The sequence below is a fragment of the Cyanistes caeruleus genome, chromosome 10 (assembly GCF_971803275.1).
Source record: "Cyanistes caeruleus chromosome 10, bCyaCae1.hap1.1, whole genome shotgun sequence".
Taxonomy (NCBI): domain Eukaryota; kingdom Metazoa; phylum Chordata; class Aves; order Passeriformes; family Paridae; genus Cyanistes; species Cyanistes caeruleus.
In genome coordinates, this window is record NC_141710.1 from 8,515,694 (window position 1) to 8,538,192 (window position 22,499).

A 22,499-nucleotide genomic window follows, 5' to 3' on the forward strand; every position below is an offset into this window, starting at 1 on the left:
CTGTAGTAAAAACAAAGCAGTTCAAGAGAGCTGACTCCTCTCAGTGATGCAGAGTACCTGGCTTACTACAGCCTTTATCCCACAGCCAGAACAGGGTGATTTAGAGCTGCAAGCCATTGGGGTCTGCAAGTCTAAAACCAAGCATTCTTGATAATAACTCACTTGCATGCACCTTGTATTGATCATATTTGCACCTATTATTTATATATAATAGCTAAGAACTAAGATAAGTGGCAGAATACCTAGGAACAAAGATAAAAAACACCCATCAAATTAAACCAGGATAAACTAAAGCCTAGGAATAATAAAAGTTTAGTGTCAAGAATATTAAGTACACAGGCATATAGAAGAACAAGGCAAAAAAGCCCCAGCTGTTTGCCACATTGTATATGAATAGTACAGATTATGAATGCACAGATAATGAAACCAGAAGTTTTTGAGAGTCACAGACGTGCTACAATTATAGAAAAGAACTGCAAATTATTTAGTCACTTTCACAGAGGATGTCTCCTCTGGTGCAAACAGTAAAAAAGCCCCACATTCAAAGCAGTTTTAGACTATACTTATCTGGACCACACCTTTGAAAACTAGGATTTTAGAAAAGAAAGAACACTTTTCTCTGCCACAGCAGTAACTCCAGGTGGAAAGCACAAAACAAGTCCCCAAGCATCCTGCATGATTTAGCCATAAATCTCACATCCATTCTCTGTAATTCTGCCAGAAGTAATCAAGACACATGATGGTCTCTGACTTTGCTTTTCATATCTTGTAAAAAAAGGACAAAGTTCTGATATTCACTCTGAACCTACAGCCAGAATATGGGATCAAATATGGGATGAAAGTGGACACAAACCTCTCTGGCATGGATATCACCATGAGGAGTAAGGCAGGCATCTCCCATGGGCTTAGAATCCTATTGCCAAGAAATATTATGTGGAGTCCTAAAAAGTGAGTTTTAACTTTTTCTACTTACATATTTGTTAATCAATTCTAAACTTATCTCAAAGACTAAAGAAGTGGTTCCATGGTTTAACAAGAGACCTGAAGATTCCTCTTCTCAGATGATACATCTTCAAAAAGTTTCTGCATGTCATTTTAGTTTTGCAAATGCTGACATGGCAGAGTGTGAGTTACTCAGGACTTTTGCTATTGCTGAGCTATCCTTTCTGAACAGTGACTACCACCTCTTTAAAGAGCATAATCCCAGCACAACTGTCTCATTAACTTGTGAATTAGTTCATTAGCTTATAGAAAACAAGTTCTTACATTGGTATTTATTTGTTCCACAGATGAAAAAACTGACTGGCAGACAACACAAAATTTGGCCTAAGAAAGTCACAAAACACCACCAAAAAATGACACAAACCTTTTAAAAAAATTATCAGCTCTTAACAGTTATTTTTTAAAAAAAAAGTTTTTTCCTGTTAAACACTTTCAAGTGCTTCCTATGGTCTGCCTTCCATCAGTAACTTACAACAAACAGTACCTGGAACATGAAATCATTTGAGCTTGATTTTAACTCTATGCTACCATTTTTGAGAGAAGCTACACAACTGCAACACAAGATAACATAACAAAGTTAGACTTTCTATCATTTAAATAACTGTTCAGAATTCTTTCATACAAGACACTTCTATTTTAACTCACAAATGGACAAACCTTGTTTATTAGATGCTCAGTGACCACTTCTCTTAGTCCAGTGTAGAGTTTTTCACCATGTTTATGCAACACCATTGTATAAGCATTTCTATACAGCTCCTCAAAACTGAGACCACTATTGTTCTTACGCTGAATCTCTTGGATTGCGTTTTTCAGAAGATCCCAAATGCTGTTCACATATTTCTCATCCATAGTCATCTGTAAAAATAAAACATTACGTTATCATTTTGAATAAAAATATAGACAATAGGAGGTAATTGCTCTGCCCCATCTTGTGGATTCCATTATCACAAGATTTCTCAAACTTTATTAGAAGAAAACCTGTATTTATGAGACTAGTATAGATTTCAATAAATATTTATGAAAATTGTAATTTGCAAAAGTTTAATGCTTTTTTGTTTCAGAACTGCAAAACCCCAGAATCAAACTCCAGAGCCTTTGGAGGTGGAAAGGCAGGTAACTGTGGACAAAAGTCTCTTCCCCGCTCTTCTTCCATAAATTAACAGTGACAGACGAACTCTCATTCCATATTAACACGTTCTTTGGCACATCATAAATTGTACTGCAATACTGATCTGCTTCACCAGACTCTAAATCAACCTGTACAACAAAAGATAATAGTGTCTGACACAGATAATACAAACTTAGTCATCTGCTTGAGCTAACTAGGGACTAGCTGAGGTACTAACTGCAGCACTGTACCTACAGTTTAAATAATTACAGGTACCACTGAAAACCCCCACAAATGCCCAACATTAGGACCTGCATTGAACATATTCTCTTCACAGAAATACGATTAAATACCTTTCTAAAGGACATGTACCAAGCACTAAGCATCTGCTTGATCTGTTATTCAGATGCTGTAAACTTCAGTAAATACACAGAAAGAAAGAAAAAAGAAAGATTTGGAGGAGACAAACTCTTAAAAAGAAAGTCTCAATACAACAGCAAACTTCTATCTAGTACTTAGTGTGAATCATTTCACACTTCTACTTTACCAATGCAAAGGTGCTTCAATATATGATATTTTAAAAATAAAGTGGTATCTGGGATTGCAAGTAAATATGTAAAAAAAAAAAAAAAAAAAAATCACATGCCAGACTTAAAGTCTGATTCAGTTAAGTTTCATGACCAAAATGATAAAAAAACAACCCAAACACTTTTAAACAGAATCAATTTAAAAAGCAATTTTTAAAGTTAAGTTTGGTTTAGTTTATACAAAATCAGGAACAGATTTAGCATTTTATAGCTCAAGAAAAGGGCTGAAGAGAGAAGGAAAAAAAGCGGCTATATGGGAAGTGAAATATCCCAGTCTCTCAATACTGTCAAAGTAGTCTTGAAAATAGGAACTGAAAGTATTAAAAGAGTAAAGAATAATGGTATGACAATTATAGAGAAAAATCATGACCAGTCCTAATCCACCTCTCCTTCTCCTTCCAACAAAACCTACTAAGTGAACAGAGGAAAGATATGAAGATTAGATTTGACTTGTAATCAAATGCAACTATTTGGCAGGATTATTTTATCCTAAGTATATTTTTACCTGTATTTTCAAAATATATCAATTTTTCTAGGCATGATAAATAACAACACAGCTCACAATAAAGATAAGCCATTCACCTTGGAAGGGAATGGGTTGCTGAATAAAAAGAGAACAAGTCAGGCAATCTTCTATCCTGCTCATCTTTTGGAGTTTTGGTTAAATACAAAGATTTTTATTATAAAAATAATCCTACTGCTACTTTTTCCACTCCTCTGATACCAGATCCACTTGACTACTAAGCTCTAGACTTAACTCCAAACTTAAAATGTGCCATTATATATCTAAAAGCAAAACTAAAATAAAATCACAAACATGTTGAAAAATTTTTAGCTCCTTATCTCCTAAATGCAAAGCCTCAAAGTAACAGAGAAATGGTACATGGAATGTCACAGGTCCCTCCACAGTTCTTCCTCCTTCTGCTACGCACAGCATTGATTTTGTTTTTAATTTGCATTTGCTACACTAGTGCTCCTTCAGAGAAGTTATTTTCTACAGCCTTCCTGAACCAGCAATTTTACAAGTACTGATAATGAAGGCAACAATTTAGATTCGCAGACAGCAATCTGAGTAAAAGCTTTTCAACTTTCCTTTCAAAAACCCAAGGTTTTGTTTTCAAACAAAGCTCCCCTTGCTAATTAAAAAAATCTCAGCCAACACAACCTTTTTATCTCAACTGCAACTTAATTGCACACTGTATTCTAAGCAAAGGTATGATCTGTATAAACCAGGCAAATCACTGGGCACCAGTCTGCAGAGGTGTTACAGTGCTGCTGTTTCTGTGTTGGTCACAGGGAACATCTCTACATTACATACAGAGATAAAGCAGCACATCCGGTAATTCAGATCTGTTCAGCAAAAAGCTGAAAGCAAACTGTTTAATTCCTGTACTTTTAATCCAAATGCTATAAAAGAAGAAATGATTGCAGCATTATTTGCTCCGAAGTCCCTGAATACAAACAAGAACACAGAGCTTTTTACCACATTGCCACACCATGAGCTACTCTGAAAGCATAAGAAAGGTCCATAGAAGGTAATTTTAAGGAGTACACATCTTCATGAGACAAATATACAGAAATATTTGAAAAAGTACTACAAAATTATCTTATTACCTTTTAGGATTAAGCATTAAAAACTCTGCTTTTTTAATGCAGCTTCTTATTCTGTTTCTGACTCAGATTAACATCTGTGAGATTTTATGGGAACAGGTTTGCTCAAGTTCTAGAATATCACATTAGAAGAACACTATCTTCCAAAAAGATCTAGCATAGCTAACTTGTTTGCAGCAGTGTTTTTTTCTAACAAAGCAAAGACTCCTTATACTTTAAATAATTCCTTTCTATTTGAAAGTAAGACACTGCAATAAAGTTTGAACAAAAATATATTATTTCTTCCCTGCTGCTGAAAAGTTGTTTAGCATTTGAGCAGAAAAGGTCTTCCTCTATTCTCAAGGGTATGTAAGAATTGCAATGACTAAATCTGTTTTTGGGTTATTTAACTCATAGGTTCATCACTTTTCATCCCATTCCTTAAGTCAAGCTTGTGGGCAGATTTAAAATCCAAACAAATAACCAGTAAGTTAAGTTGCTGATGCTACTAGAACACTGTCATTTTTCAGAATTCTCTACAAAAGCATCTCTGACAACAGAACTGCAATCCTAATCCCCCAGTCTGACCCAACAGTGAAGATTTATGCAACTCTCTAGATCCCTAGCAACAAAGTCTGTAAGTGATCCACTTCCACAAATACAGGATCAGAGCCCAGATGTTTTGCTGTGTTCATTCCCAGATTTCTTCTAATGGTTATATTTTAGAACTGGAATGCACAGTTGCCCTGCTTGTGTCTTGTATTCTTGCAGATTTCAGCAGAACCCAGACTGCTGCTTCTGCTGGTCTTTTAAGAAAAAAAAACCACACAGGTTTGGAAAGGCTTTCAGACGTGAAATCCTAATACTAATTTCAGTAGTGTCTACACCCAGATTCACCAAGATAGTAATAAGCCAGTGTCCAAGCAGAGGAAACGTGTTAATGCACTCGTGCTTATCTGAACATTACCTTTCTTGGGGAATGGGAAAGCAACCAAGTCTGTTATTGGCAGGAGAGAGAGCTGTTTATAAGAAGCCGCTGGTTGGAAAACTTCCACACACTGCTGCCCAAATGCTAACGATTCAAAGATGCAACTCGAGCACAAACATCTGAACTCAGAGTGTAGCACAAGTACACCTTGAGGAAATTAAACAAAAATGACAGCGTACATAGAAGTACAATCATTTCACAAAAAAGAGACTGCAAAGAACGCAAAAGGTCCTTTATTCCACAGTGCAGGATCAGATACACTCAAGGCCCTTCCTTTAACAATGTTTGTCTGCCCTATTAAAATCATCAAGTCAAACAATCACTGTGAGCATTCTACTGCCATTATCACCTGTAAAGTAGGTAAAGCTGGCAACAGTCCTGAAGAGACTTCTCAGTCTCTCCCTCCTAGAAGTTTACAGGCACCACCTCTTCCAAGTAACCTACAGCATTCAATTAGGACAAACACTCACCTCAAGTCTCATTAATTTCTGATCAACATGTAACTTCATACAAAATGTTACTGGCCCCCTTCTAGTCATGTAGTTCAAAGCTAAGCACAATATCCCATCCCTAGGGCGGAGGAACAACCCCATGCATTAATGCCTGCTAGGGCAAATGTCTGGAAAGCACATCTAGCAGAAAAGAACCCAAGCTCTTCATGGACATCAAGCTGATGAAAAACCAATGGGCCCTTGAGGCAAGGAAGATTAATGGTATCCTGGGCTGCATATGGAAGAACTGCGAGCAGGCCAAGGGCTCTACTCAGCACTGGAAAGCCACATGCAGAGCAATGTGCCCAGTTCCGAGTTCCCCAGTGTAAGACAGACACAAACTCGAGACTTCAGTGAAGGGCCACTAACAACCCTCTAGAGCATTTCTCATCGGATGGCCAGTCAGCCTCTAGAGCCAGCCTAGAGAAACCCTTTGATATTAGAGAAATCATTTGATAGGGATCAAATGAGTGTATGTAAAATCCAAAGGGAGGGTGTAACTGAAGACGGAACCAGGCCTCTGCAGTGGCGCCCAGTGACAGGAGCAGATACAGAGGACACAAACACAGGGGATTCCTTGTGATAATCATAAAAACTTTCTTGTTGTGCGGGTCACCAAGTACTGGCACAGATTGCCCAGAGAGGCTGTGGAGTCTCCATCCTTAGAGACATTCAGAAGCCATTTAGATACAGTCATGAGCAAGCAGCTCTAGGTGACCCTGCTTGAGCAGTGGGGCAAGAGAACTTCTCGAAGTGCCTTCCAGCATTAACCACTGGGTGATCTGGTGATAGACCTGACAGCTGTAGACTCAGGAAGCCAGAAAACCAGGGATCCCTGTATCAATGTGACCTTTTCAAACTGCCTGTACCAGTCTTCCAATGGAAATATGTTGTACGATGACAAAGATGAGCAACAAAATGCTTGTGGTCACCAGTGGAACCTGGGGTTTGCTCCCTAGCTTGTACCAACTACAGTCAAAAAATAACATTAAAACTCCCAGATTCATATCTGTTGCTGGAAATCCATATTTGCAGACAAATAACTGTTTTGGGGTACAATTTCCAATCTATTTACCTTAACTTTTACAACAGTTTCCTCTGAACAGTACTTCATTCCGTATTTGTCATTATTTTTCCTTGTCATGATTTTGCCCTTAACACCACAGAGCTCGCTCCTCTTATATAACCGTGCTTGAAATGCTGTGACTTGCAAGGAAAAATTACAGAAGTAAATTGCTAAGAGCCTGATGAAACCTTGAAAATTTATACCAGCTTTAAGTAGCTATTTAGTCTTAACAAGAGGCGGTTAAAAAAGAAGTGAGGAAAAGGTAAACAGACATCCTACAGAGCATCAGCAGGATTATCCACAGAAGTTCACCAGCAGCAACAGGTGACAAACAAACCAGTACTCTCAAGATTAGTGATCAGACACAGCTTCTTATCCTTCCCGCCGAAGAAATTTCTAGACAATTTCTAGAAAGTTCACACAAAGATCTCAGACCAAACTCGTTAAATCGCTGAAGTTTTAATAGACTGCCAACACATTTGCAGGACATTTTTACTCTCAAAAATGTTACAAACACTACTACTCAGTTTTTATACCGCATAGCTGGAGAGTGTTTACCACAATTCTACACATCAGCAGGTGAAATGCGTCAGTCTGGAAATGATTACTGCAAAACAAGGCTTTGCAAAGTTCACAAAAAAAGCTTCCATCTGCCTCACTCCTTTCCATGACATCCTTCAAAGATCTAATACCACAGAGCACTGGGGCAAGAACCAACTGAAATTACAGAATACAGGTGTTTATGATCTCTGCCTTGAAGGAAGTGAGTAGATGCCAACAAAGTTAGTTAGCAGTTCTGGGAGTAACATTTGCACCTAATAATTACCACCTATTCTCACTCCCCCATTTCCTATCCCTGAGAAGGGTCCAACTGCTGTCGCCTAAAACTTCCACCACAGGGACACAGTCCTTAAGGCAAAGGAGACTGTCACCAACAGTGTTCCCTTCCACTGCAAGCCCGCATTCATCAGGATGGTATTAAACAGTCTGTTACATAATAACTCACTGTCCTAAGCCTGTATTCTTCATTCAGGATGAAGTTTGGCTGAGGTTATCCAGAGAAGGGCAAGAGCAGGACATTTCCTGCCTCAGAACCTAATCACTATTTGAATTTTTATAAACCCTTTGAATACTGTTAATTTAAAAGACAAGAATTTACAATGACAGAGATATATTGTCTAGCATTTGCTCCAAGAATATCTCTGAAAAATGGCACATTAAGACATGGAACAGAGCAGATAAAATGTACTCCTATTAATGTCAAATGGAGAGCTCAATATCCACACTTTCCTGAGTTCTTAAGTTTTTCTCACTATGTAACAATGAGTATATCTGAAGAGGATGCATGGGCGACACACACTCTCCCACAAATAAAAATAACTGATCTCTGAACAACCAAAACCACCACACACTAAGTTACACAAAATTCCTCAACTGTGTTATCTGAACAAGTTTTGGTGTGACGCACCAAAAACACGACTGGAGGCTAAGAGAAGGAGCATGAAGAAAGTAAGGGGCACCCTGTCTCCCTGGTCTTCTCCTGAATCTGGGCTATTAATCTTAGAACGTATGTCAAGAGTCACAGGGAAGTCATAGGAATGTTCTACCAAAGCTGTCCTAATAAGTAGGACACCTTTTGCTCCAAGATGACCTTTAGCAACAATCAAAGATGACAATACAGTATTATCCACGTCTCCTAAGGAATGTCAGGAAATGCCTATTACGCTATTGTACTCCCTCAGAGGGTGTGTGTGGTAGGGGGGAATCAATGCCTACAACTTGCTTATGACATTTACCAGTTGTCATTTACAAGATTAAATACTGACACAATTTTTAATATCTGTACTTTGTTCTTCACTCTTCCCTTGATACTCAACCATTGCCCTTGTTTGGGTGGGCAAACCCTACACTGAACTTCTCCAGATTCCTCCTGCAAGGAATATTCCTGCAAGGAATATTCACAGCCTGCACCATATTCCATTCCAGGCTCAGCATATGAGCAACCAGTGCTGAGAGAAATCCTCCAAAGGCCAAGGGCAGAATCAGCTCTAGTCTCACCCACAGGAAGGCTTGAGCCTCTGCAGGCAGGGCTCCACAACAGTACTCAGTCAGTAACAGAAATGCAGGAATTACAATATCCACCTCTCCTTTCCAGGCTTTACTCATCAGAAGCAAGCAGAACATTCAATTAAATCAAAGAGGAGGAGTCCTTCTCAACTGAAACATACAAGATCTGTAGTATTTTTGGTGAAACACTCTCCCTCTCCACTTTGCTTGAATGGGCTCTGCAGCACTGAAAAGCTGTTCTGCCAGTACGGAGCAGATGGGTTAAGTAGTCTAAAAAGTGATTGCTCCTTAAAAGGAGTCACCTCCTGCACCATGACTGACAGATTTGGTTCAAAACCCTCAGAGGGTTCTACCTCCAAAGCATTGTCTCAGAGCATGCTGGTCTCCTCAAAAAACAAGTGCTGCTTTGGAGTAGGAGCTTGAAGAGGAAGGGAGGTTGGCTGGTTGGTTTTGAGCTTTACAGCAAAATGCAATATGGTCCAAGAATTTCCTTTTCTAGTAAATCCCAGGAAAAAGGATTTGTTTCTTCTCCCAAAATGTAACACTTGCCTGCATTATAGCTAGGCCTGACAGGAGTTTCACTACGCAACAGCAAAATTTAGCACTCTATATGAAAAGTTTAAAACAAGTCTTTATTAGAACATGTAATACTGCAGTAACAGTTTTGACATGTTTAAGCAACTGAACAAAATTAAGCATCACATACTCATTTATCTGTCATATTTTAGGAACCAATTCAGAAAAATGAGGCTTGAGAATCTTGAATTACCAATATACCTCTTACTCTAGATTTCAACTTCCATTTAATACAGTTTCTTTGTTTTTCCCAAATGCCCTTCCTCATCTTTAGTCTTGCAAATCTATGGAACATAAAATGCTGAAGGGGAGAAAATTGAGAAAAACAACTCCTCCCAAACACCTGCTTCATCTGAACTAAGACTATGAACTATGTAATTTTGAACACCCATCACTTAGATAAATACAAGGATAAACATCACTCAGATAAACACCAAGGAAAAAGATAATCATAAAGTTTTTGGTTCATTTCTTTAAAAAAAGAGCAAAACACAGAGACACTCTGAAGAGGCAAACAGATAAACTGAAACACAAAGTTACACAGTGGTGATTCTGCGAACATAAATAACTTTCTTTTCACAGACCTTCACACGCTTTCCCAACACTATCCCATACTAATGAGCAACTACAAACTGTTATACTCCCCAAAAATCAGCTTGAGGCTTCACTTTGTAATTTATGATATTCAACATACAAAATACACCTTCAGTCACTCTATTAATACAGAAAAAAAGAAAGCTTTTATTAATATAGACAAAAGCAGAATATTGCTTGTCTGACTGAGACAATGAGAAATGAATGCTGGCTCACCTGTCTCATTTTTCATCCACTTATTGGTGTATATATACGGATTCACACAGATCAGTCTTCAAGGTTCTCTCTAAAAACTCTATCAGTTGGTTAAGTAGTAACAGGGGATTATCAAAGTTGGTATTACCTACATCTGTGATCACTTATACAAAGCTTAACTCTGTCTCTTCGTCACTCATCTGCCTTTCTACTTATTTCCCACAAGACCCAAATTGCTTGAAATAAGCATATACTTTATTCAGCAAAGATTAATGGATGTTGTCCTCCAACGGGGCTGGATACTGAGGAAAAGCAAAGAAAACACACCAAAATTAATTTCTTTTCAACATAAACTGTCTAAGGTGTTACTATTTACACTGAAGACTTACATGCAACTACAGTTCCATGCTTTGCCCAAAGAAGACACCAGAGTAATATTTAATTAAAATACAGAAATAGAAGCTTTTAAATAACATCTTTTCTCCCCAACATGTGCAGACAAATCTAAATGCCTTTCAAATATCAAAAGGCATTAGCTGTGAATGAGTAAATCTCCCCTGACATGATGCAAGCTTCTGCCCACCTGACATTACATTATGAAACTTGTTTTTCAAAAAGTTCTATTTAAAAGAAAATAAATTGGTTTTGATTAATCTTCTAGAAGAACTGAACTGCTAAGAGGCTAAATCTAGGAAGTTCTAGCTCAAAACACAGTTGTCACTGATACAGAATGGAAGTGCTTAAACAGCCAAAAGAGTGACATTGCCTGTATTATTAACCAAGGCTCTTTCAAAAGCATTCGGTGACATCTCTACAGTGCTCACTACTACAGCACCTGAAAACAGGAGGACTATAAAACACCTACAATCAAACTACTGATTTCCCAAGAGTGCTTCAAACTAACACAGGTAAAGAGGAGCTGTTTATACTGCTGTATATATACTCTCCATATATACTATATACTGCTGTATACTGCCTATACTCTTACTTCTCTCAGGAACTCAGAAACTTCTCTTCAAAAACTCAGAGCTGAAGTCCAGATCTAAGTCACAGTTCAGAAAGTCTGATCTTTCACTTCTAGCTTTGCAAATTAACAGAAGCATTTTCAGACCTGAAGTAAGTTTTTTACTTATTTTAGTAGATGTACTGTCACTTATAGTGCAAATAACAAGGGGGAAAAAAAATAATTGTGTATTGTGTCAGGATTGCTTAACTCAAGAAAAATCCATTCTGAATGAAACAGAGGATGATATACAAGGATTTGACACCAATGATCCATCTACTTCCTCTGTCCTACCCAAAAAATAAAAAATCATCAACATTTTGAAGATTAATGAGATGTTTAGAGTCCTCTTGACTCACTTCAAAAGTAGTAATCCTAAAACAATTTTCCTCAAACTAAAGCTATGGAAAAAAAAATAATAAAAAGGCTTGTGTAACTGGAGGAAATATATTCCTGAAAGAAATACAATAGCATTACTTCTATGATAAATAAAGTTGGTGTTAAGAAAATATTTGAACCTAATTAGAACAGCAGAATATGGAACAAAGAAAAGCTAGATTTCTGGGAGTGAATCATTCCTCACATGTCAGTAGGATTCTGGAGGTCTCTTAAGGTGTGGGGAGGGACAGGTACAGCTCAGCTGTATGGCTGTGGCTGTCAAACAGGCTCTTGGCAAAGGTGAAATGACAAGACAGTGCAAACAGTGGCACAAAATTTTATAAATTATTGGGCATGCCTTTTCCCATTTACAAACATGGCCAAATCCTAAAAAAATCATTCAAGTTATTTAGCGTTCCACTGCAATAAAAGCTTGTAGGAGCCAAGACCAAGCTTTTCAAAACCTGACAACTGTGTGACTGTGAGCAAGCTACACAAATTGCACTCGCCTGCAAATTTCCTCAAAGCTGCTTACTTGGGATAAGGGGCCATGTGCAGGCTCTTACACTGCAGGAGAAGGAAGGTGGCTCATTCCTCTTCCACTGGAGTTACTTCCAGTTTACTAAAGACTTGAAAGCAGAAAGGGAAATTGTTTGCTTATGTATAACCTAACGAGATTTACTAGCAAGGACTGAAATAGCTGGAAATCTCAAATTTCAATGGGATTTAGTGACTCTCTTTATTTCCTTTACAACAGTAGGAGCTCAGCATTGCAGGTGATGAGCAGCAGGTTGTTGACAACAGGTCACTGTCAGCAGAAGCAGCACCACTATACCCCAGACTACTCATATCATTCCTAATTATAAACTAATAGAAATACTGTTTTTAACCAAGGCAGAATAGACTAAAACTTTGATTCAATGTGGGATAATATGTCAATTCAGTTTTAAGACCATCAGTCAACAAACACTACAATGTAAAAATAAAAAATCTTAATTTAATAAGGGATTAAATTAATCAGGTTTTTTTGGCAAATATTTTGTATTGGTGACTTTTATAACATCAACATTATAATAACCTTAAAAAATAACAGAGATGCAGCATGCCTCAATCCTAGTTACGAAGAGTCAAAGGAAAGAGCATTGCTGTTCTGCACATCCATACCTTCTGTGGAAGGCACCAAGTCTCCTCAGGGGTATCATCTCTCCAAGTGAAAAAATCTATTATTTCATTAACTTTCCAGCTTTGATGACCTGAATTCAGATACCTTCCCTAAACATCAAATAGCCCATTCCTCAGCTACCCAACATTGAAAGCAAATCCCACAGGAATTGTTTCTGGCTTTTTTTTCAATTAACCTACAAGAAGCTCAGTATTTTACAATTGTCCAAAAATCAACACTATGTAAAGAGGAAATCTGTGAAATACACACCAGCTTATACACACATTTCCTGTAGTCATTTCAAAACAAGGAACACAATGAACGATGGGGGGATTAAGGAAGAAAGGGTGATGATGGGGCTGAAGGGACATGAGAGGTTTTGGGGGCTTGATGACAACTCCTCCTCCTTAATAACAGCAGCAGAACAATTTGAGAATTTGCAGAGGAATAGAAAAATACAATTTTATGCTAATCAGAGGTAAACACAGTATGATTATTTTTCCCCTCCTCAGCTTACTTCAGGTAGGAGAAGGAAGATACAATTAATAAACCTCTTACAAATTTACAAATAATCAATACTCTTGTGTCCTGACAATAACCTCTCTCTGGGGATTTTTTGTACTGCATGGTACAAACACATGATGAGGTGCACAGACCAGCTGCACCTGGAAGACTTAAGACTAACACTGAAATGACTGCATAGAAAAAAATTCACAGCTACAATTAAATCCATGTATGTAACATAACTAACCAGATCCACTTAGGTGCTTTCAACACTTTAAAAACAAAACTAGTATGGAAGTAACATGTTTATTTGAACAAAGATTCTTCACATACAAAATACAAAATGTATGAAAAAGACATGCATGGCCTATGCTCAGACCACATGCAATCAAGAAATTAATGTTATGAATTTATTATATAAGCTTGTTCAATTTTATATCATTCACATGTATAATTTATGTTATTGCCTTATGCTTATTCTCATTAGCATTAAACAAAAATTGGCTTTTCCACAAATGGTCCTCATTCATAATCATAAACCAATAAAGCAAGTTATCTGCTCACATTTTGCATAGTATTACACCTTATTTGAACTACAAGCAAGACAGTTTCAGCCCTCAAACATTGATTTTATACACAGCTAATTAAAGAATTGAGGGCACTCCACTGCAAACACCATCCACACATAAATGTTTATTAGTTTTGTCCTTGCAGTACTCAGGTATTAAGTGCACTTTTTGCCTTTCTTAAACAGTTAAAAGTCAATATGGAAGTGTTTTTGTTATGCCATCTAACAGTATTTACTTATGCTGAAACACCAGTACTTGCACCTTCAGAAAAGAAACATCAGTCATTTAAAAATTCTACTGGCTTTAACTGACCTTCACAAAAATAAAATAATCATGTGATTAAAAGTATGCTTGGTTTTGCTGAGTTTTCTTCAATGCTACTTTCCTGCTCTGTTTCCACAAAACCCAACTCAGAATGAAAAGCATGACCTTACTTCTCAAGAGCTACTTTTCCACTTGTACAGCTACTAGAAATCAAAGATAAGATCCAGTGAGCATATGTACAAGGTCAAGAACCTATTTTAGACTGTAACACAATCACTCTGTTTTATGAATGGACTCAACCAAACTATCTTAAGAAAAATCTGTCCCAGTCTATCACAAAATGTTTTCACCACATACAGAGACACTGACTGCGCATCAGTCGTGGTGATAAAAATTTAAAAGCACCTGCACGGGGACTACCTACCATACAGATCAAAGCCTAAGACTTCAGAATACCTGCTTGAAATTCTGAAAAATGGGGTCATTTACGCTGTGTGTACCTGTCCAGAACAGATTAAAAGGAAAATTTTGAGAAATTTTACTATCTTTTACAGAAAAAATCCTAATTTTTTGTTAGATACTACTATTACAATTATTCATGTAGAATATCAAGAATTCTTCATCACTTTTATAGGTACTCTCATAAAGTTCTTTACATACCACTACTAGGGAAATATAGTAATTCCTGTTTAATAATGCATTAATAATGCATTACTATACAGCTCAAGCAAAGGGATGGAGAAACTTAAGGAAACTTGAAAAAACTCAGATCGAATTAGCCACTATAAAAACCCTAACAGATCACTTTAGCTTTAGCCTTGTAGTCCTGTGCAAAAGTAAGGAAATTTCAAATTCTGCAAGATTCATAACAAGCACTGTCCCTTCCTGAGCCAAGCAGAGGCACTGCCTCAAAACTCAATACCAATGCAAATGATGATTGCTCAGAACTTAAGACCCAGTTAACAAGGAAAACCAAAATAATTTGTAACTGAAACCTGAACATCTACATAACTGAGGAATGCTAACGAGATTAGGTGAGGCAAAAACTAAAAGATAATATAGACAGTGTGTTACAAAAAAACCAACCAAATAAAAACCCACCTATTCCAGAGTGCCCTGGAATTAGTGCTCTCATCTCTTAAAAATTCTAAATGTATTATTAGGACATTCAGTTTGCTCACAGCATTTCATTAGAGAAAAAAAAAAAAAAATTGTGAAAACTGGAAGGACTTCATAAGATTAACCATCCAGTAAATATCAAGTATTTCCATGTTTTTCTTAATTTGCACAAAAACTCCTTCCTATGAATAAGAAACAGTGTTTGAGTGTTTTGGTCTGTTTTATTCCTAGTTTTTAAGCCCACCAAAATTTCAGTTGGGAATGTGAACCTATGACCGTGAACACTACATGGGTTTAGCTAAGATGCTTCCATAAATATGTTTGAGAATATAAAGTAATCAAAATTCACAAGCTAAGCACGTAAAACATGGTGTTAACCAGGTGATCTTGCAGCACTTGGTATGTTCACATTATTTTATTCAAAGCTGAAAAAGCCTGCAGTAAACCACACCCCAATTCCACTCTTTTCCCACCTTCCATGCCTCTCCATGCTCTCCCCAACACCTCACGCAGGCTCTGAGGGTTATAAGCCAAAGCAGATCCTCACGTACCACTTATATAACCTGAATGCTTCAAAATTCAACCACACTTCGATGTTTTTTCTAGGGGCTATCTGCTCAGGATAGATGCTCAAGATTGACCAAATTTACACCAACTTCTGGAATTGAGATATCTACACATTGTAGGTTGAAGCATGAATTTAACAAACCTCATCTCAACTTGCATCATCCATTCCCCAAGACTCAAAACAAACCACAGAAGCAGTTGGTGCTCCCTGAAAAAAAAAAGCCTTCTGCCTACACAAAGCCTAGAACAAGTGGCTGTTAGATCGAGGAGAAAGGAGAGCTGGCAATGAAAATATGACTCTTAATACTTTCTCATGGAAGAGCTGGAGTTATCTACTTCTAAGTTAATGTAACTTTCTTTGATGAAGAAGTAACATCAACTGCTAAACAGCTGAAGGACACAAAAGGCTGTCTGTCTTTCTGCACAAGACTGAACAAAATGAGAATTTTCTTGGGCCCAAGTACTTCAAATAAAAAACTAGTCAGTGAAGCTTACAGATATTTTTTTAAAGTCTTGTTCTATTGCAAGTGCAGGTGTACAATCTCTCTAAATGCTGTGCAGAATTCATAACATAACTATGTGACACTGATCCACCAAAATAGTTCTGAGAACCAGCAAAACACTGTTTTGTAGTGCTGCTCTAGAGAAGAAAGACACCTCTGCAGGAACATTATTGAAAGCATTCAAAAAAACCCCCTCCAACTGCCATGTTCGAACCCAGTAATCTACAGGGTCATACTGGCTTTCCAAAAGATCTGTCCAACCAATTTTATGGGGATACCTGCATTGAGAGAAGAATGAGCTCTTGCAAGAAAATTCATTCAACACAGCTTAATGTTGCTTGTTTAAATTTTGAAAATTAATTCCCCGAATGCTTTCTGAATTTCCACATTTGGATTACTTCTGTAAGGAATGTGCAATTTTTTTTACTATGTACTACTTTTCCATCAAAACACATTTAAGGCTACAGTTTTCCACTAGCTAACCAGTCACAACAAAACAGCTCAAATACACTTGCAAGAACCATAATTTATACATTCTAGAGCTCCCTTACAGAAACCACATCTCTGCAAAAGTTTTAAGTGCAAATGTACCATTTTTGGCAGCATTTTTCACAGATCAACTAAATCATCTTAAAATCAGATTTGCTGCAAATTTGTTTGAGAGCTTTGGAAGTATTCCTATAGCCAGCAGTAAGGGGCTCACTGAGAGTTAAGGAGTGAGAGCCAATTTGAGACCCTGAGAGCACCTTTAAACCTGGAAGAAAACAACCCCCAACACTTCTTAAAACAGGTGCAAGAAATTCACATTCTGTAGTTGTATCAAACCTGCACTTTCATACAATGCACATGTATTCAGTAGAACACTGCACTCTCCCAAATAATTAAAAAAACTCAACTTACTAACTGCAATGTACATTATGGACAATTATATGACACCTCTGAATTTCTTTTATTTTTAGCATCCATATTCATATCTGTCACAGTGTGTATGAATTTGAAACAACAAAGTTTGAAGACTGCTTAAGAAAAAGGAATCTTCTGTCTCTCAAAAGTCCTCTTCCCCTGCTCCATCTCTGGCTTCAACTTCACCCTGAATGCTCTCTGAATAGACCTTATATAAATATGGAACAGCTACATTTTATGGAGGTGTTAAAAGTACCAGAAGTGGATACTGAAAGTAGCACACTGGAAGTATTCTGTAGTGGTACATAAGGATAACTGCACAAGCTTAACCTCATGAGTTTGCTTTCCTGAATATCCAACAAATTCTCTTAGCAATTTATTTCTCTTCTTCTTCCCAGGTTTGAAATATGCTCAAGTCTGAAGTCTCAGAGAAAGCATCCTCATCTGGACTAGTTCTGATGCAAAGATTATCGTCTTTAAGTAATGATGAACAAGAGAAGGCAAGGTTCTTTTTAGTAAGGTAGTTTATAAATTAGGAAAAGAAAAATTGGTTGAACATACAAAAAACTGTTTTTCTCAGCTACTTTTGATTACTGTAAAACCCACTTCAGCAAAACAGTGTACCTCATGCCATTGCCCTTGAGGTAAGAAAAAGCACATCACAGCATGCACCAAGAGCTAACAAATCTTAATGGATACTTGGGATGATAGATAATCTGCCACAAATTATAAGAATAATAAGAATAAAAAAATCTAGAATATAACTAATTCCTAAGTAGTAAGATCTCCAGGTAGCAGACTGGTGCTTTTCCAATGTTTTGGCCCACTTCTACTAAATTTTGCATAAGGTCGAAAAGGCAAACTTAGGTAATGTTTGGCAAATTACTATTTTTCCTTTCCTTTAGATATTATAATAACAGAAGGATGAAATATGTTATAAAAATGCAAAATATTAAAAACCAGAACCTACACGGAGGAAGTTATGCTAACACTGCTATGCTCCAGAACACCACAGTTCCAATGTGGCTATTTCTAGCCTAATGTAATAGTAAATAGCTACCTCCATGCAAGAAGCAAACTAATCTAAAACAGGAAGACCTCCTGAGGAAAGATAATCAATAAGAAGACAAATTGAAGCAGCCTACAAAACCACCTCTGGAAGCGCTCTTAATTGAGAGCCAAAGAACAGAAGCACCACATTTGGGACAAAAGAGCGAGGATCCATAGCTGCTGCATGAGTACTACATTTTCTAAACACAGACTCTACCCCCCACAAAAATTCACCTCATTGACACAAATAATCCTGCTGCAGTCACTAGCACTAAGTCATTTCCTGGACCAAGCTTTACAACCACTTCAGCCTACACAAAATGTGTTTCAAGATTTTTCAACTACAGATGCTGACTTCTGCATTTGAGAAAGGGAAACCCCTCCAGATCTCTTGACAAAGTACATGCTTTTCTTCTATAAACACTTTATCAACAGGATTATCTTAGGTAAAAAAAAAACCCCAAAACATCCAAGGGGACACCTGGAAAGTTGCTATCAAGAGATATCCCCAAACAGTTGTAGGCCTTAATGTCTTGTGACTTACTGAGTTATTTTAGAGAAAAGACACTTTGTTTTTCACATTTTAACCTAGATATTCTTTAAGCAACTAAAAAGAAAGACAATGGTAGTAAAAACAGTTTTAAAAAACTTGTCAATGTTTAACTTTATGTAAGAATGGGGCTCCATTAGAGCATTTCTCACCCCTGCAAAACAAATTTCACATACAGAAGAGGGGAAAACGTAAGTTTATCCCATTGTTAAGTCTGCTTTTGTTGTCTGACCATAGCTACGTATTCACAGTTGGAATACATGAATCTGTTTATCAAATTAAAAGACTGCTATCTTTGGTGCAGTCTGTTACAAAACATACGCATTGCTTTTGTCATGGTTTATTTTTGTACAGGTTTTCCTACTACTTGTTAGTAAAACCGTGGCCTCATGGCAGCAAGTCTTCTCCTTTATTTCTATAATCCAAAACTGACATTCTTGGAAAAGGCTTTTTAAAGAAATAAATTAAATATGGAGATGAAAAACCTATCATCAGCTAAAAATTCTAATCTCATTGTCCGCTTTTTTTCTTTTACCACTAAATGCAACCAACTATCAATGATTAAAAGTAAAGGAAAGAGTAAAACAGTATAACTCAGATTGCTGTAAAGTTGGATGCTGAGACTATAAACAATCTTGTAATTTCATCAGCAAGAGTCTGGATGAAGCAAATATATTGATATATGCCTTGCCAGTGAAATGAGATAAACAGGTATGTCCAGTTTCTCTATAAAGGCACAGCACATTAGTTCTACATCACTGCCTACTGGGATCAGACATAGCATTGAAAAGTTCAGGCTAAACCTTAAAAGCCAACGCTAAGCCTTAAAAGCCAGAGACTCAACTAAGTATCTTCTTTTTAACGTACAGCCCGCTGAACACACACACGCTTCCTGGGCATCCTCCGGCAGACTGAACCTTTCCTATTCCTCTCGTTCCCCAACGCCATTACTCGTGCTGTAGTTGTTATTCTGTTGTAAGCTTTAATTGAACCGACTGTCAAAACACAGCAGCGTTATGGCAATTCAAATTAATAATCTGGCTCCTTCCCCTCTGTAACTCAAAGCGAAGGCACGCTCACGACTCTGCCGAACCTGCAGCAAGTTACCTATGCCTACATGTTTATAGTAGCACCTTCTGAACAGCTGGCATTGTGCCATCTAAGTATTATAATCGTACGACTTAGAGCCTCTTCTACGGAGCGGAGAGAGAAATTCAGCAAGAGGAAACTCTGCAGAAGACATAAATAAATATTCCCCCCCACATCTTCCGGGGCTAACTAAATTTGTTGATGAAGGCGCATAACCTTCGGCTCTCTCTTTGAGGCCTTTTCCTTGAAAACAAAGAAATCAGCCCCCACTGCCCACCTCCCTACTGCCGTACGCAGATTTTCATAATTGATTTGTTTGATAAGGGAGGCGATAATCGCAGGGACCAGTTCCTCCGCCTCCCACTCGCCGTACGGCACCGCTTCCCTGAGGAGCAGCTTCCGCACGCTCCCCCCGCCCCGCACGGCCCTCGGGGGTGCCCGAGGCCAGCTGACAGCTCCCCCGCCCCGCTCGCACCCGCGGCCGCCCCTGCCCGCGGCCCCGGCGCACAGCGCGGCCCACAGGGCGCCGGGGCCTGCGGAGGCCGCTCGGCCCGGCCCAGGCCCGGTACTCACGGGGAAGGCGCGGATCCGCATCTTGGTGTCCTTCCGGCTGCCCGTCCCCTTGCTCAGGTTCGACATCTTCGGGCCCGGCGGCGCCTCCGGCGCGGGGCGACAGAGCCGGGGGACGCGCGGCGGGGCGGCGGACCCGGGAACGGGGCCGGGGGAGGCCGCTGGCGACCTTCTCTACGAGTGCGGCCCCCGGGGGGCGCGGAGGGCGCGGGGGCCGGGCCGACCGGGCCGGGCCGGGCGGGAGAGGCGGCGACGCGGGCCCCTCGCTCCGCTGGCGGCGCTTCCTTCAGCCTCCGCCGCGATGGCGGACAAACATCGCTCACTGCGCAGGGCCGGGCGCCCCCCCTTCCCTTCCTTCCCTTCTCTTCCTTCCCTTGCTCTCCTTCCCTTCCTTCCCTCCCCTCCCACCGCCCGGCACACTCGGATCCGGCCGCGGTGGGGCGGGGGCGGCGGGAGGGCCGGGGGCGGGGGCGGAGGGGGGCCTCGCTGCTCTCGCGAGGTTTCGGCCGCTCTCGCGAGACGTCCCATCTCCGGCGGGCCAGCACGGCCGCGGCGGGCGGGGAGGGGAGGGCGGGGAAGGCGCGCGGGCGGGGAGGGCGCCGCTGATTGGCGGAAACCAGAGCCGCGCGAGGGGGGCGGGGCCAAGGCGGGCGGCCGGTGCGTCCCGTGAGGGGCGGCGGGGCTGCGGGTGCCCGGGAGAGGTTCCAGCCCCGCCGGTGCCACAGGATCGGGGAAGCGCGGTGTCATCGGCGGTGGAAAAGAGCTTTAAGATCTTGCAGTTCAGCTGTTCACTCAGCGCTGCTTCTGTACCCCTTAACCAACTGAACCACATCAGCCAGACCCAGACGCCTCTTAAACACCTTCAGGAATGGCGACTCCGCCACCTGCTCCATATCCCACTTGGGATTGTGACATATGTTTCATTAGTTTTAAAGTGCGGGTTTTGGTGCCACTACAGGGAGGTGCCAGTGGGCTTCACAGCTGCTACAGCCCCGCGGACAAACAGCACCTGCCCCGTGGCCGGTGTCACCCTGGCACTGCGTTCCTTTTCCTGCTCCTTGCTCTCGGAAATCTCCCGGCTGCCAGTGCTGCCCCTGTGAATCATGTCAGGGCAGGCGGGTCCCGCCGCACAGTGCCTGATGCAGGGCAGGTGTATCCAGCGATGCTGTGTGTCTGCACAGTGCCTGATGCAAGGCAGGTGTATCCAGCGATGCTGTGTGTCTGCACAGTGCCGTGATGCAAGGCAGGTGTAACCAGCGATGCTGTGTGTCTGCACAGTGCCTGATGCAAGGCAGGTGTATCCAGCGATGCTGTGTGTCTGCACAGTGCTTGATGCAAGGCAGGTGTATCCAGCGATGCTGTGTGTCTGCACAGTGCCAGGTGTATCCACCGATGCTCTGTACTGCACAGTGCCGTGATGCAAGGTAGGTGTACTCACCGATGCTCTCTGTCTGCGTTGCAATGCGTGCTTGGGAAATGAGGGTGCCAACTGAGGCAATGCTTACGTGTGCCCGGAGTTAAATATAGGTCGTTCGGCAAAGGGCAGTTGCTGCAGAATAGTTAGAAAATGTCAGATTCCGTAAGTTAACAGAGGAGCACTTCTGGAAGCTAGGCTGGTCAGCCAGAAAGAATCTAGGTCCCAGATGCCAGGGGGCTGACTGAAAAAGTTAGTGGGTTTTGAAGTTGAAATGTACGTCAAAACATGTCTTGCTCAAGATCCCCCAAAGGAAGGAGGTGGCATAGCCAGGAAGAGAATTTCTTTTGGGTGACTCTTGACCTGGACTCTGAATACCAGGGCATTGTGTGATGCGCATTTTGCATCCCGCTCCAGGTACTTCCATCATTAGTGTTTTCCTACAGGTGCCTGTACACTGAACATGTTTGCAGGGCACAGAGCCAGCATTCCTTCTCTGAGCTAGTTCACCTTCTTTAACAGTGATTTCGCCACTTTTGTCTCTTGGAGTTGGTTACAAACACTTCCTATTGGGACTATGCATGTTCATA

General features: G+C 40.1%; 1 protein-coding gene across 1 annotated transcript in view; it reads right to left on the reverse strand.

The window, feature by feature from the left end:
* The window catches only part of CUL3 (cullin 3), a 54,948-nt gene extending 33,939 nt beyond the window's left edge, over nucleotides 1–21,009 (reverse strand). The window contains exons 1-2 of the mRNA XM_086844816.1: nucleotides 20,499–21,009; nucleotides 1,660–1,857 (exon numbers count right to left, since the gene is read on the reverse strand). Coding sequence (XP_086700942.1) covers nucleotides 1,660–1,857; nucleotides 20,499–20,564 — 264 coding nt within the window. The 5' untranslated portion in view covers nucleotides 20,565–21,009. The remainder of the gene's footprint in view (nucleotides 1–1,659; nucleotides 1,858–20,498) is intronic.
* Nucleotides 21,010–22,499: the final 1,490 nt, after the last annotated feature.